This window comes from Notamacropus eugenii, chromosome 5 (assembly GCF_028372415.1).
Source record: "Notamacropus eugenii isolate mMacEug1 chromosome 5, mMacEug1.pri_v2, whole genome shotgun sequence".
Classification (NCBI taxonomy): domain Eukaryota; kingdom Metazoa; phylum Chordata; class Mammalia; order Diprotodontia; family Macropodidae; genus Notamacropus; species Notamacropus eugenii.
The window spans coordinates 3,514,126-3,529,908 of NC_092876.1; the positions used below are offsets into that span (position 1 = coordinate 3,514,126).

Below are 15,783 nucleotides of genomic sequence, written 5' to 3' on the forward strand. Positions count from 1 at the left end.
TAAATCACCACCTACACTTTCATCATACCCAAGAATTTCAAGTAAAAATTCAATATTATAGTAAACGTTATTGTCTCTGACAAAATATATCACATTCAATATTTCAGTTTTCAAATATCTCCTCATATTGGTTTAAAAGCCCAATCCATAATTTAAAAGCCTCCAGATTAAAAGACAAGTTGCTTTGTCTAATAACATTTCTATTACAATGGTCTCTCCAATTTCACAATTTAAGAGAATTTAGAAATGCTATGATAACAAAAAATATCATGTATGTAAAACATGAAAAAAAAACTTAAGATGCCCTCAGTTAATTGCATTTCCCAGTTATCCCACATAAAAAAACATCAATCTTACTTTCTCCTCCAGAGTCATCTGGGTCCAGTGGCCTGATATCCATCAGGACAACTGGAGACAGCCCAGGATGCAATGGAGACCTTGGCCCTTTCAGGCTAAGGTCTTTTGAAGTTCTCATTTTGAGTGAGGTAAGGCCCATTCAGTGAATAAGTCTCTTTAAGAAATGTGTCAAGAGGGGGGTGGAGCCAAGATGGCAGAGTAGAAAGACACACATACGCTAGCTCTCCCCCCACAGCCCATAAAATACCTGTAAAGAAAGACTCAACAAATTCTGGAGCAGCAGAAGCCACAGAACAACAGAGTGGAGGAGATTTCCAGCCCAGGGTGACCTGACAGGAGGACTTGGAGCAGAGCAGAGCCCAGTCCAGCCTTGGCCCTACCTCAAGGCTCTGAGAGGAGGATGGGAGCAGGCCTCGGGGGTGGAATCTCCAGTGGCAATAGCAGCGATTTGCAGATCCCTCAACCCACAGGTACCAAAGGTCAGTGACAGGGTTTTTTCAATTGGCCAAGAAGGGAGAAGGGCCTTCCCGTAGCTCCAGCCTCAGGCAGCAGCCACAGAGGCCATATAGGGCAGGCAGCAGCAGTTCCCAAAGCACCCCGCATCCATTGTTGGGTCATAAAAGCCCTGGGGGCATTGAGCAGCTGGTTCTTACCTCAGTCCTCTGTAGAGGCCCATGCAGCAGCTGATCTTTATCTCACACTGAATGGCGGCCCTGCCCGTGCAGCTTATCTGAATCTCAGCCTCTAGTGTTGGCTTGGTGGCGCTGAGATGAGATGGTTATGAAGGGGAAACTCTGCAAAGATTCTGGGCACAAAAATCTCTCCCTGGTCCCAGACCAGTGTACGCACTTGATTGTACCACCTTGGAGGAACTGAGATGTTACAGATCCCCAGAGTACACCTTACTCTTGACAAAGGATCCAAAAGTCAAGTAACTGGTTGGGAAAATGCCCCAAAAGGGAAAAAAATAAGACTACAGAAGGTTACTTTCTTGGAGAACAGATATCTTCTCCCATCCTTTCTGATGAGGAAGAACAATGCTTACCATCAGGGAAAGACATAAAAGTCTTTGTATCCCAAACATGCAAAATAAATATTCAATGGTCTCAGGCCATGGAAGAACTCAAAAAGTATTTTGAAAATACTGGTGGAGGAAAAATGGGGAAGAGAAATGAGAGAGATGCAAGAAAATCATGAAAAGTGGGTCAACACCTTGCTAAAGGAGACCCAAAAAAATGCTGAAGAAAATAACAGCTTGAAAAATAGGCTAACTCAATTGGCAAAAGAGGTTCCACAAGCCAATGAGAAGAAGAATGCTTTAAAAAGCAGAATTAGCCAAATGGAAAAGGAGGCTCAAAAGCACACTGAAGAAAATAGTTCTTTCAAAATTAGAATGGAACAGATGGAGGCTAATGACTTTATGAGAAACCAAGAAATCACAAAACAAAACCAAAAGAATGAAAAAAATGCAAGATAGTGTGAAATATCTCATTGGAAAAACAACTGACCTGGAAAATAGATCCAGGAGAGACAATTTAAAAATTATGGGACTACCTGAAAGCCATGATCAAAAAAAAAAAAAAATAGCCTAGACATCATCTTTCATGAAATTATCAAGGAAAACTGCCCTGATATTCTAGAACCAGAGGGCAAAATAAATATTGAAAGAATTCTCCAATCACCTCCTAAAAGAGATCCAAAAAAAGAAAGTCCTAGGAACATTGTGGCCAAATTCCAGAGTTCTCAGGTCAAGGAGAAAAGATTGCAAGCAGCTGGAAAGAAACATTTCAAATATTGTGGAAATACAATCAGGATAACACAAGATCTAACAGCTTCTACATTAAGGGATCAAAGGGCTTGTAATATGATATTCCAGAAGTCAAAGGAACTAGGACTAAAACCAAGAATTACCTACCCAGTATAAACTGAGTATAATACTTCAGGGGAAAAAAATGGTCTTTCAATGAAATAGAGGACTTTCAAGCATTCTTGATGAAAACCAAAACTGAAAAGAAAATTTGACTTTCAAACACAAAAATAAGAGTAGCATGAAAAGGTAAACAGGAAAGAGAAATCCTAAGGGACTTACTAAAGTTGAACTGTTTACATTCCTACATGGAAAGACAATATTTGTAACTCTTGAAACTTTTTTCAGTATCTGGGTAGGTGGTGGGATTACACACACATGCAGAGAGAGACAGAGAGCACAGGGTGAGGTGAATAGGATGGGATCATATCTTGAAAAAAATGAAATTAAGGGGTGGGAGGAATATATTGAGAGGGTAAAGGGAGAAATAGAATGGAGCAAATTATCTCTCATAAAAGAGGCAAGTAAAAGTCTTTTCAGTGAGGGGGAGAAGGGGGGAGGGGCAAGGAAAAACGTGAAGCTCACTCTCATCACATTTGGCTCAAGGAAGGAATAAAATGCACACTCATTTTGGTATGAAGATCTATCTTACGATACAGGAGAGTGGAGGAGAAGGGGATAAGCAGAGTGGGGGGGGGGATGATGGAAGGGAGCGCAATGGGAGGAGGGAGCAATTAGAAGTCAACACTCTTGGGGAGGGACAGGGTCAAAAGAGAGAGTAGAAGAAATAGGGGGCAGGATAAGAGGGAGGGAAATATAGTTAGTCTTGCACAACACGACTATTATGGAAGTCATTTGCAAAACTACACAGATATGGCCTATATTGAATAGCTTGCCTTCCCAGTGGGGATGGTTCAGGAGGGAGAGAGGAAGAGAAGTTGGAACTCAACGTTTTAGGAACAGCTGTTGAGTATTGTTCTTGCATACAACTAGGAAATGAGAAATACAGGTAATGGGGTATAGAAAGTTATCTTTCCCTACAGGACAAAAGAGAAGATGGGGATAAGGGAAGGGAGGGATGTTAGAAGGGAGGGCAGACTGGTGATAGGGGTAATTAGAATGCTTGGCATTTTGGAGTGGGTGAGGGGAGAAAATTTGGAACTCAAAATTTTGTGGAAATGAATGTTGAAAACTTGAATAAAAAAAGAAATGTGTCAAGAAATGGCCCCTTTAATTAAAAGGAAAGAAAGAAAGAAAATCAACCTGGGAGGTAAGACCCTGAGGGTTGTTGGCCAAAAGAGTAATATTTTCTATTTACATTCACTCTGAGCCAGGAAGGCCCCCAAAATAGCCATGCAGTGGTACTTGGCCAGGGACCTATTGTCCATCCATGAGCTCCAGAGTGAAATGGGTTTAAGGTTTGGTAGAAAGGAAAGTGAGGTGAGAAGAGAGAGAGGCAGAAAACCACAGAGACAGAAAAGAAAAGAAGAAAAGAAAGATACAAGAAATTCACCAAGTAAACCCCAATAGGCAGCTTACAGCCATTGAAATTTAGCTTGTTTTGGAGAGTAGAAACAGCAGGAGACAGAGAGGATGAGCTGAATTGCCTAATTGGCTAAGTCCCCATTTTGGCAGAAAATATTATGAATTGGGGCAGGGGTGGGTGCGGGGGGAGACAGGGACCTGGCCTCATACTCTGGTCCAATGTTTCTGGTAAATAGAGAAACTTAAGAAAGCAGGTTAAGGTAACTTCTGGATCACCTTCCGATTCTCAAAAGCCCTTAGCAGAGCTGTTTAGATGAGGCCAAAGAAAAGGGTACCTTCTGTCGCTGTTCATTAGCATTTGTGAAAGGCCTAGTCCTTCCCTTATTAGAGAGGACAGAGGGAAAGAGCTGAGTCTGGGGAACTATTCAAAGTCCTAGGAGTTTTCCTTTCACCTCAGAGTTGTTTTGGTTCACATTTCTCTTATTAGTTTAGAGAATTTTTATTTGAATTTTTAAAAAATCAAATACAAAACAAGGAAGTTAAAAAAAAAGGCATTGCAATGTGCATAGCAGAACTTGAAAGAGGATTCAAAGTATAGAGCAATACATTTCCTTTTCAGGAAGACCTACAGAGTAAATCCTCTGCCTTGTCTTTTACCTGTTCAGCTTTTCTTTCTTTCCTTGTAAGTTTTCTTTTGTTCTCTGCTGTGCACTCTTTCCTTTATTGTTTTTTCTCCTTACTGTCCTTCCTCCCTGAAGGCTACAATGAAGTATGGATATATAAATTTTCCCCAAACTACTACTTTGACTGCTGTCAGCCTGAAAACTTGGTTCAAGAAAAGACTTCAGGTTAAAGGCATGCGTTATTTTTTAATTAATTCCCTTTTAAAGAAAACGTTCATAACACTGCAGAATGAGAGGTTATCTGACTGACTCAGTATAGAAACTGACTGGTTTAAATACATTTTATCATGAGAAAGGAACTCTCTTAGTTGAACAAATTGTAAATTTAATAAGACAATTCACAAAGTAGTGTCAGTTGGGTTTTATAATCCCAAGCTGTGTGAATTTCCTTTCTATAGCATATGTCTCCATGACATATGATAAGGAGAAAATCCCATCACTCTGATGACAGGCATCCTGTCATAAACAGGCCCTTGAAGTTGTGAGCACAAGAAAGAGTATCTTAACAGAGCTAACAAAGTTGAAATTGCAACTCGGGACATCTATGATTTTCCTTATTGCTAAGATGCCAGGAGAAGGGTCTGGTAAGGAAGTTACTAAATCAACCCTTTTGCTTCACTGACACCAAAAAGCATACTCTGACTTTACTTAAGATAACAAAGGAGACTATTAGGTCCAGGCTCTTCTTAACTGAAACTCTGGCCTTCACTAAAGGAGGATGTGGGAGTGCTGACAATATTCCAACCACATTGTAGAAACCTGTTTTGAACAGGACAAATTATAGCTCATTGAGAGAGGGAAGGCCCTAAAGTGAAGGACTGAAGAATAAGGAAATAATGGGTATGGTGGAGAGGCAGTATACTGAGGAAGATGACATGCTGGAATGGGCTGATTTACACAGGGAAAGGAGTTTGCCCAAGTACCCAAGCTTTTCCATGAAATATGAGGCAAGTTTCTCTTGGGTGAGTTCAGAGTGGACAGTGAGAGAGAGAGACAGAAGGGAGGGTTGGGGAAGAATGAAAAGAATTAGAAAAGCTGCTGGGACTAATGGGCCAGTGAGTCAGTTATGTTGTTCAGGCATTTCAGTTGTTTCTGACTGTTCATGGTCCTGTCTGGGGTCTTCTTGGCAAAGATACTAGAGTTGTTGGCCATTTGCTTTTCAGGCTCATTTTACAGGTAAGGAAATTGAGGCAGACAAGCTTAAGTGACTTGCCCAAGGTCACACAGCCAGTAAGTGTCTGAGGTAGGATCTGACCTACAGTGTTCCTGACCAGTACTCTATGCACTGAACCACCTAGCTGCTCCAAGAGAGTCAGTTAGAGACATGTCAAAGGATAGCCTTGCCACAGGGAAGGCCACACTGAGACTCAACGGACTCAGACAGCCTGCTTTTATGATTTTCTCTCTCTCTCTATTCAGTAGCACCAAAGTAGTAGCAAAGGCTGCTGCTTTACTTAGAATTAATCCAAGGCTCTGCTTTACATAAATCATCAACCTGTGTCCATCCCTTGATCTCTGAGGTTCAATCTTTGGCATGTCCTTGGAGAATCATTGGCCAGAATCATTGACAGCCACCTTTAGTCTGAGGAAGTGGAAGGGAGAAACTCCCAGGTGTCCCATAGTATGAGATGCTTCAGGAGCCAGAAGGAAGTGTTTGGGATCTTCACTATGAGTCTGGTTAGGTCACAACAGGATTAGAACCAGGAAGAGGCCACTCACTATAGGAGATAAGGTGCAGTAAAGAGCCAGAAACAGGGCTGAGACCAGAACTTCCATTTGCTAATTAAGACACAGACCATAGTACAGGGCCTGAGGTAGAATCTGAGACCTGGTGTCAGCCCTGGGCCCAGTCAATTAGTTACTCAGCAGGGATTGAGCACCTCCAGTTTTCCTGGCACCTTTCCAAGCTTTTGGAAGGGAAAAGTCATTACCTGATGTCAGGGAGCTCCCAGTCTGGCACCTAAACATGGAGATGGTTTGAGAGGAAGCAACGTATAGGGAGCATTGCTCTTAGCTGATCCAGGGAAAAGAGCATTTGAGAATGGAAAGAAATGGAGTTCTATGGGATATAAGGGAGTACAAGGAGTGAGGCTCCTACATGGTTTAAGAAGAGGAGAATTAGGGAGAAAAGCCTCAAAATCAAACCAAAAATGACAAAACTTTCAGGCCCAGCTCAGATGTACTGTGGGCTCTGTTCCAGAGCACCACAATAAAGTGAAAAGTACAATCAGTGAGTCACCTGAATTTTATGGTTTCTCACTGCACATCAAAGTTATCTTTATAATATGCTGTTGGATATTACATGTGCAGTACTATTATGTCCAAAAGAAAATACATACTTTAAACATACTTTATTGTTTAAAAAAGGTAACTATTTGCCAAGCCTTCGGTGAATCTTAATGTTCTCTCTGACCTAGCGTGGATGGCTGCTGACACCTCGGGGGTGGTTGCTCAAGGTTGGCAGTGGCTATATCGGTTTCTGAAAATAAAGCAACAGTGAGGTTTGCCCCTGGGATTGATGCTTTTTTTCCCTTGAACTTAGGGTTGTTGTAGGATCTCGTTGTACGATTATTAATTGGCCTGATTCCAAAACTTTGATGTCTCATGCAATAAGAAGATCCAAATAGAGGGAGAGAATAAGTTACCTCGCAATAATGAAATATATTTTTAAGAAAACAAAACAGAAGCAAGTGGAATAGAGAAAGGCCATCTACTACCATGGAGAGAGCATGCCCACTGGCAGGGTTGGAATTCTAGTCTTAGTTGCTGAGTTGTTGGGCAGGTCACTCAACCATTCAAAACTAGTGGTATGAGCTGTAAATGTAAAGATAATGCTGGCACTGCCTGTGTCATGGATATTTGTGAGGACCCAGTGTGATGGTGTGTGAAGCTTTTTTTAAATCAAATTGTCCTGCAGATGTGAGCTCATGGCATTTTCAAATGATGGACTCTATCCATTGAACTTTGAAGACTGCTCTTGACCTGAGAAAGTAGGATGTAGATACTCTAGTTTACTTTATGCCCAAGGGGGGAAGGGATTATACTTATAATTATGTGGGCACATGTGTTTCTTTATATATGATTCAATGTTTGTTTCTTGCAGGAGAGATTAGACCTGAAACAAAAGATGGTACTGCAAAATTAAGCATTTCTTTGAAAGAAATTCATAAGGAGAGGGATGGTCCTTGTGACTTCACTGGGAGAGAAATCTGTGCTGCATTTCACAGAATCCACACAGGAGAGAAACCTTATGAATGTGATCAATGTGGAAAGGCTTTCTCATGCAGCTCCAGTCTTGCTTTACATCAGAGACTTCACACTGGGGAGAAACATTATGAATGTAATCAATGTGGAAAGGCTTTCAGAATGAACTCTAAACTTAGTATACATCAGAGAATCCACACAGGAAAGAAATCCTATGAATGTGATCAATGTGGAAAGGCTTTCACATGGACCTCCCATCTTGTTGCCCATCAGAGAATCCACACAGGAGAGAAACCTTATGATTGTGATCAATGTGGAAAGACTTTTAGAAGTACCTCTGCTCTAGCTGTACATAAGAGAATCCACATAGGAGAGAAACCTTATGAATGTGATCAATGTGGAAAGGCTTTCAGAACGAACTCTCAACTTGGTACGCATCAGATAATCCACACTGAAGAGAAACCTTATGAATGTGATCAATGTGGAAAGGCTTTCAGAAGAAACTCTAAACTTGGTATACATCAGAGAATCCACATAGGAGAGCCACCTTATGAATGTGATCAATGTGGAAAGGCTTTTAGAAGAAGCTATAGTCTTACTTTACATCAAAGAATCCACACTGGACAGAAATGATACGAATGTAATCACTGTGGAAAGGCTTGTAGTTGTAGTCCCAGTCTTGCTATACATCAGAGCATCCACATTGGAGAGAAATCTTATGACTGTGATAAATGTTTAAAGGGTTTCACACAGAGCTCCAACCTTGCTCAACGTCAGAGAATCCACACTGCAGTGAATCCTTATGAATGTGATCAATGTGGAAAGGCTTTTAGAAGTACCTGTGGTCTTGCTGTACATAAGAGAATCCACACAAGAGAGATGCCATATGAATGTTATCATTTTGGAAAGGCTTTCAGATTTAACTTCAGTGTTAGTCAGCATCCGAGAATCCACGTTGGAGAGAAACATTATGAATGTACTCAATGTGGAAAGTGTTTCTGACTGAAGTCTAAACTTGCTGTACATCAGAGAATTCACACTGGAGAGAAACCTTATGAATGTAATCAGTGTGGAAAAGCTTTCAGACTGAAGTCTAAACTTGCTCAACATCAGAGAATCCACACTGGAGAGAAACCTTATGAATGTAACCAATGTGGAAAGACTTTTAGAAGTAGGTCTGATTTTGCTCAACATCAGAGAATCCACACTGGAGAGAAACCATATGAATGTGATCAATGTGGAAAGGCTTTTAGAAGAAGCTATAATCTTACTTTACATCAGAGAATTCACACTGGAGAGAAACCTTATGAATGTAGTCAATGCGGAAAGACTTTCACACTAAACTGCAGTCTTGTTAAACACCAAATAATCCATACTGGAGAGAAACCTTATGCATGTAATCAATGTGGAAAGGCTTTTAGAAGAAGCTATGACCTTACTTTACATCAGAGAATACACACTGGAGAAAAACCTTATGAATGTAATCAATGTGGAAAGGCTTTCACACTAAATTTCTATCTTGTTAAACACCAAATAATCCATACTGGAGAGAAACCTTATGAATGTGATCAGTGTGGAAAGGCTTTCAGAAGAAGCTATGATCTTACTTTACATCAGAAAATCCACACGGGGGAGAAACCTTATGTATGTAATCAGTGCAATAAGGCTTTCAGTCTGAAATCCAAACTCGTTCTACATCAGAGAGTCCACACTGGGGAGAAAACTAGTGTAATATAGTTTTTTTATACACTCTCACCTTACTAAACAAATCTGATGAAAGAGAAGTCCAAGAAAAATAATTTCTAGGTAAACATTTCATTACTTATGGCTAGTGGGTATTTAATAAAACAGTGGTGATTTAGGTCACTCCTATAAACCAAAGATCATTCATGGAGGCCTCTCAACACTTATATGCCCTTAGATGTCAGGGTGTTGCCAGGAGGCATAAATCAACTGTGATTGGTTGAAACTTCATGAAAGACCAAGTCTTATAATGAGAGGTGAGCTTATTCTGCTGAGGTGCTGAGGGCCATGACTCATCACTACATCTTGGACCAAGAGACTGTATCAGTAAGCAGCCCAAAATACACAGGGAGGCCTGTTATCACAGATTGGTGGATCTGCATTCATAAAAGGAAAGACAACTTTTGAGGGGTTAACAATCACTTTAGTCAGACATGTGTATCATTCCTTTAACCAAGTATCATTCACCTAGTGCAGGGGAGTCAGCATCCTGAACTTCAAAGAAAATACAGAGAAATTAAAAGTCATCAGATATGGCTTCCTCTACCTGAATTCAACAAGACAGTTGAACCCCAACTATCTGGCCATTGTTACCAGAGAGGGAAGCAGACATCTGGGTTCTTGAAGCTGGTGGGGCTGCTTAGTACCTTCCCATTGTCCTCATCTGGCCAAGCAAATACTTCCAATCAGCCACAAAGTAATCAACGGAAATGACTTCCTCTGCCTGACCATAGTTCAACAGAGAGACAAAGCTGTCTGACCATAGTTACCAGCAAGGCAAGCATGACATCTGTGTTCTCAAAACTGAAGGCTCCTTAGCAGCTTCCCAGAGTCATCATCTGGCCAAACAAACACTCTTACAAAAACTAAGCCCCAAAGTAAAACTTCACCCTCAATGTATTTATCACACTTTTTAGAGCCATAGGGCATCACATCCCTTGAGAATCAGTGTCTGCTTAACAAAAGGAATGGACCTTCTTACAAATTTTCCCAGGCCAGAAGATGGGTGGTAAAGATCCTCCTTGGTCATATTCAAATACCTGCATTATACTTCTTGATTATTTAAAAAAAAAACCCAAACAGCCAAAGGTCCTATTTTACTTGCCATTACGGAGACTTACCTCCATCCAGATCACCCCTGCCTGGAACAATGCAGCCAAAAGGGTGAATCCACTTCCCTTCAGACTTATGTGACTAAAATGCAATGGACCAGAATTCACCTAGACTAAAGCCTCTTTCCCTTTTGGTCACATCTCAGCTTTCCCAGTTGGGCAGGTCTTGCCCAAGATTTCTTCTCATCATCAGCCTTGCCTTCAAAGCCTGGCTGAGGTACCTATGGTGGCTGCTTTCTGAATGAGGAAATAGAAAGGGGGGGGGGAATCCTTAGTCCCAAATCAATAAGGGACTATTATATGAGAGAAATCATCATTTCTCTCACATCAGACAGTGAATTCTCAAGGACATGCCTTATTAAGATAATCCATTTGTAAGAGCATTCACACTAACATCATCCCTTATTTCTCCTCAGAAAATTCACATGAGATTGAAAGCATTCCTGTACTGAATGTGCAAAGGCATCAGATGGACTGGAGAGCTTATTAGACATCAGGAATTTTACCTGGTGAATAAACATCTGGACTCAGTTGGGAAGGTCTGTAGACAGAAATCATCTTTTCCTCAAGGATTCATGTTGAAGAGAAGGCTTATGAATGTGCTCCATGAGGATCTGCCTTTTCTTGGAAGATGGAAGTCATTAGACCCCACAGTATTCTCACTGGAAGGAAGTCTTATAAAAGCAATCTTTGTGGGATGGCCTTCACCTGGAGCTCATATGTGTGTGTGCTTTGGAGAAATCTTCCTGGTGATAAAATGAGGGAAGGCATCTTCTGTTTTGAACTGGATGCTGTGAAAAGGCAAATTAGACTTTTAGAGAACAGGGTTATAATGCTTAAAAACTGTTAAATACTAAATTGAATATATTTGGCTTTTAAAAGGATAATAATAAATTTACTGTTTGGGAAAAGTAGGAAAGACTTGTAAATTCTCCTTCTGTAGGAAGTTCTTTGGGGACTAACCAAATGCTTTGGGACATTCTCTTTGGGCAAGGTCACCAAATCTTATCAACCCTAGGGAAGAAGATGCTTAAACAAGAGGCTGTTCAGTTCTAAAGTAATGAAGTGATTGACTGAGTGATTAAGACCTCAGAACCACTGAGAATCAAAGTACTCTTTGGGGAGGACGAGCTTGCAAGTTGGTTTATTATATCCAAGCTTTATGAGAATTTGTCTGGCCACTGATTATTGACATTATGAAATTCCCCCTAGAGTCATACGTATGACAGTTACTACATATTTGAACCAAGTCAGTCTTAACAGACTCCAGCTTTGATTCACAATGGGACCCCTTCCTTGAGTAAAGTTGATATCACATCTTGGAATGAAGAGCATAGGAGCATGATTTCAATCCTCATTATCTGGGAACTTGTAGTGCCAATGCGATACCCACAGTACCCACTATGGATATGCACACATATTTCCAAGGGAAATTCACAAAATGTAAACTCTCTCAAAAACAAAACAAAGTTATTTATTCAGATACCAGAAAGCCAATTCCACCATGGTAAAAGCAAAGTTTGTACACATTACCAATAAAGGGAGTACAGCCATCCCCAAGCCTTTCCTCTTTCAGGCCTTCCCACAAACAAGCTCCCCTTAGCAAAATTACTCCCTCTCTCACTCATGCTCTGCTACACTCTCTCAGCCCTGCCCTTCCTGCTCTACCTATTCAGCAATCTCCTGCCACTAAAAATTGAAAGAAAAAGAAATTGAACAAGCCATCGAGGAATTCCTTAGGAAAAAATCTCCAGGGCCAGATGGATTTACAAGTGAATTCCAACAAACATTTAAAGGACAATTAATTTCAATACTATCTAGATAATTTGGGAAAGAAGGAGTCCTCCCAAATTCTGTTTATGATACAAATATGGTTTTGATATCTAAACCAGGAAGAGCCAAAACAGAAAAAGAAAATTATAGACCAATTTCTCCAGTGAATATACATGCAAAAATTTAAAATAAGATTTTAGCAAAAAGAATGCAACAACTTATCAAAAGAATAATACATTATGATTGGGTACGATTCATACCAGGAATGCAGGCCTGGTTCCATATTAGGTAAACTATTAGTATTGTTGTTCATATCAACAACAAAGCTAACAGGAAACACATGATTATCTGAAGAGATGCAGAAAAAACTTTTGACAAAATACAACACCCATTCCTATTAAAAACACTGGAAAGGATAGGAATAAATGGAACTTTCCATTAAATAATAAGCAACATCTACCTAAAACCTTCAGCAAGCATTATGAGCAATGGAGATAAGCTAGATGGATTTCCAATAAGATCAGGGGTGAATCAAGGATGTCCCTTATCACCACTATTATTCCATTTGGTTTTAGAAATGTTAGCTGTAGCAATGAGGGAAGAAAAGGAAATTGTTGGATTTTTCTTAGGGGCCCTGCAAGGTACTCCCCCACCCACAGCAAATCCCATACAATGGATAACTAAGGAAGCCATATGGGTGGAGCAGTGACCCCTAGCTAGGGAGAAGCTTACTCATATACATCACTTAATCCAGGAACAACTAGATGGAGGCCATATTGAGGAATCAAATATCCCGGGAACACTCCTATATTTACTATCCCTAAGAAATCAGACAAGTGGAAATTACTTCATGATCTAAGAGAAGTAACCAAGTCAATGCAGTCCATGGGAGGACTTCAACCTGGGCTCTCTACCCCCATTGCACTTCCACAGAATTGGCCCTTATTAGTCATTGGTTTTAAAGATTGTTTCTTTACCATCCCCCTGGTTGATCAAGATAAACCAAGGTTGGCATTCTCTGTCCCATGCATTAATCTTAAAGCCCCCATGAAGAGATATCAATGGTGGCTTCTACCACAAGGGATGAAAAACAGCCCCACCTTGTGTCAAAGATATGTTCAAAGGGCCATCGAATCTGTTAGGAAGCTCTATCCCTCAACCTATATTATTCAATACATGGATGATATTTTAGTCTCTACTCCCCATGATAAGGACCTCAGCCATATTTGGCTCAATTTAGAAAAGTCACTGTGCAAATATGGCCTCCTGAGAGCCCCAGAAAGGATTCAGAAAGAAGAGCCCTATAAATATTTGGGGGCCATCCTAGAAGCCACTTGCATTCAACCTCCAAAGGTAGAGCTAAGAAGAGGTAACTTGAGGGCACTTAATGATTTTCAGAAATTCTTAGGCAACATCAAGTGGCTCATGCCTACCTTAAAAATCACGACTGGGCAGTTGAAATACCTTTTGGTATATTGAAAGGAGATTCATCTCTAACTTCTCCTTGTGCTCTTACCCCTGAAGTTGTCCAAGAGCTTAGCTTAGCAGAAAAAGAAATTCAAAAGGCCCAAGGTCTCAGAGTTGATCCCACAGGAGAAATGAGCCTAGTTATTCCTCCCACTCCCTACACATTCATTGGGGCAATATATCAACCTACACAGTGGGTTCACCTATCCAATCAACAACAAAAATCCTTAGTAACATATATAGAAAGGATTTCTAAAGTAGTATTTGAAGGACATAGAAGAATATTACAGGTGTTTGGTTCTCATCCTGAAAAATGTGTTCCCCTAGATAAAGAGCAGTGTCATTTCCTCTGGATAAATTTTCTCCCTTGGCAGGTTACTTTCCCAGACTTCTTAGGTCACATAAATAATCATATATCAAACACTAAAATCCTTCATTTGACTCCCCTATGTTATTCATTTTCCCAAAACTTACCTCACTTCATCCCATTTCCAATACTATTAATATATTCACAGATGCCTCCAATACTGGTAAAGCAGCCATAGTTAGTGGAAATCAGCACACAGTGTTAAACACCCCATACACTTCTCAAAAGGCAGAAGTAGCAGCAGTCAAACATGCCCTCATAATTCCCTGTCCCATGTAATATATCTGATTCACAATATGTTGTACAACTAGTTTCACGTCTTGAAACAGCAAAAATAAAACCTGTCTCTGATCAGGAACTGTTCCACTTGTTCTTGTCCACACTAGAGGCAATCTGTGGGCCTGTGTCTCCCTTCTTTATCACTCATATACAGTCTCACACTAACCTACCAGGACCCTTATGACAAGGGAATAGACAAGCTAACGCCCTTGTGTCTCTTACTCTCAAGGAAGCTGGGCTGTCTCACTTCCTCCTTCATCAACCAACAAAAATGCTCCACCAACAATTCTCCTTGCCCAGGAGAGTAGCTCAAGAATTAGTTAAAGAATGTCCTTCATGCGCAACCTTTGCATCATCTCCCTTCCCTCTTGGAGTAAATCCCAGAGGACTACGAGCCAACCACCTATGCAAATGGACATAACCCATATGGCATCATTTGGCAAGTATAAGTTCATTCATGTTTCTATTGACACATATTCTCATGCACTCTGGGCAACAGCTTAACCAGGGGAATCTTCATTTAATGGTCGAGCTCATTGCATTGAAGCTTTTGCTGCTCTTGGGATTCCTACCAAGATTAAAAGTGAAAATGGTCCCAGTTACACAAGGAGGCCCTTGGCAGAATTTTGTTCTTTATGGTCTGTCACTCAGAAAGCTGGAATTCCATATAATCCCTGTGGCCAGGCTAAAATTGAAGGAGCTCACCAGCGTTTGAGCTCACAATTGCTTAAACAAAACGGGGAATATGAACGCTGCTATGGCAAACCCTCAGTTAATCCTAATAGACTATGAAAACGAGCACTTTTAACTTTCAATTTTTTCACCTGGGACGATCAAGGGATAATGCCTATGCACAAACATTTTGCCAATGATAATAATTCACAACCCCACCCTTTGGTGTGGTGGAAGCCCTTGGAAGGAGGACCCTGGCAGGATCCTGCAGAATTACTCACATGGGGCAGAGGGTATGCTTGTATCTCTACAGGTGATTCCACTAAGAAACATCAAACCTCACCATGGATGGGGACAAGATCAGCAGACAATTGAGAGACCTCTCTCTCGCAGACAATGGAACCTGGAGAGTCAGAGTATCAACAAGGAAGACCCAGGAGGCTGCACCAATAATGTGGGGTCAAGTCAAGAAGATGATCGAGATGGCAGAACAGTCAATTGAAGCAGCAGAGATTCCTAAAACGGCCCCAAACTTACTTGTTGCAGTGTGTATCATCATCACTGGAGCAGTAGGGGTTCAGGCAGACACTGGCTGGGCTGGGCTTTAGAGACCCCCTACCATTTGGCCCCTTATGTGGCTAGATAAACCCCCTCTGGCAAATGTTAATGATACCCAATGGATACCTCATCCTAGACTTCCTGAAGGGATACAAGTAGAAAATGAGGGTACCCCTTACAGGTATACTTCACATTCAGTGAACCCACCCCTATCTTTTACCACAAATACAGCTACCCATTAGTATTATGTAAGATGGAGATACCAACTTTGATTAA

General features: G+C 40.8%; 1 protein-coding gene across 1 annotated transcript in view; it reads left to right on the forward strand.

Annotated features, from left to right (window-relative positions):
• Positions 1-14,352, forward strand: part of LOC140508190 (uncharacterized) — a 33,901-nt gene extending 19,549 nt beyond the window's left edge. The window contains 1 exon segment of the mRNA XM_072615970.1: positions 7,558-14,352. Within this exon segment, the coding sequence (XP_072472071.1) occupies positions 7,558-9,273 (1,716 nt within the window). The 3' untranslated portion in view covers positions 9,274-14,352.
• The last annotated feature ends 1,431 nt before the right edge of the window (positions 14,353-15,783 follow it).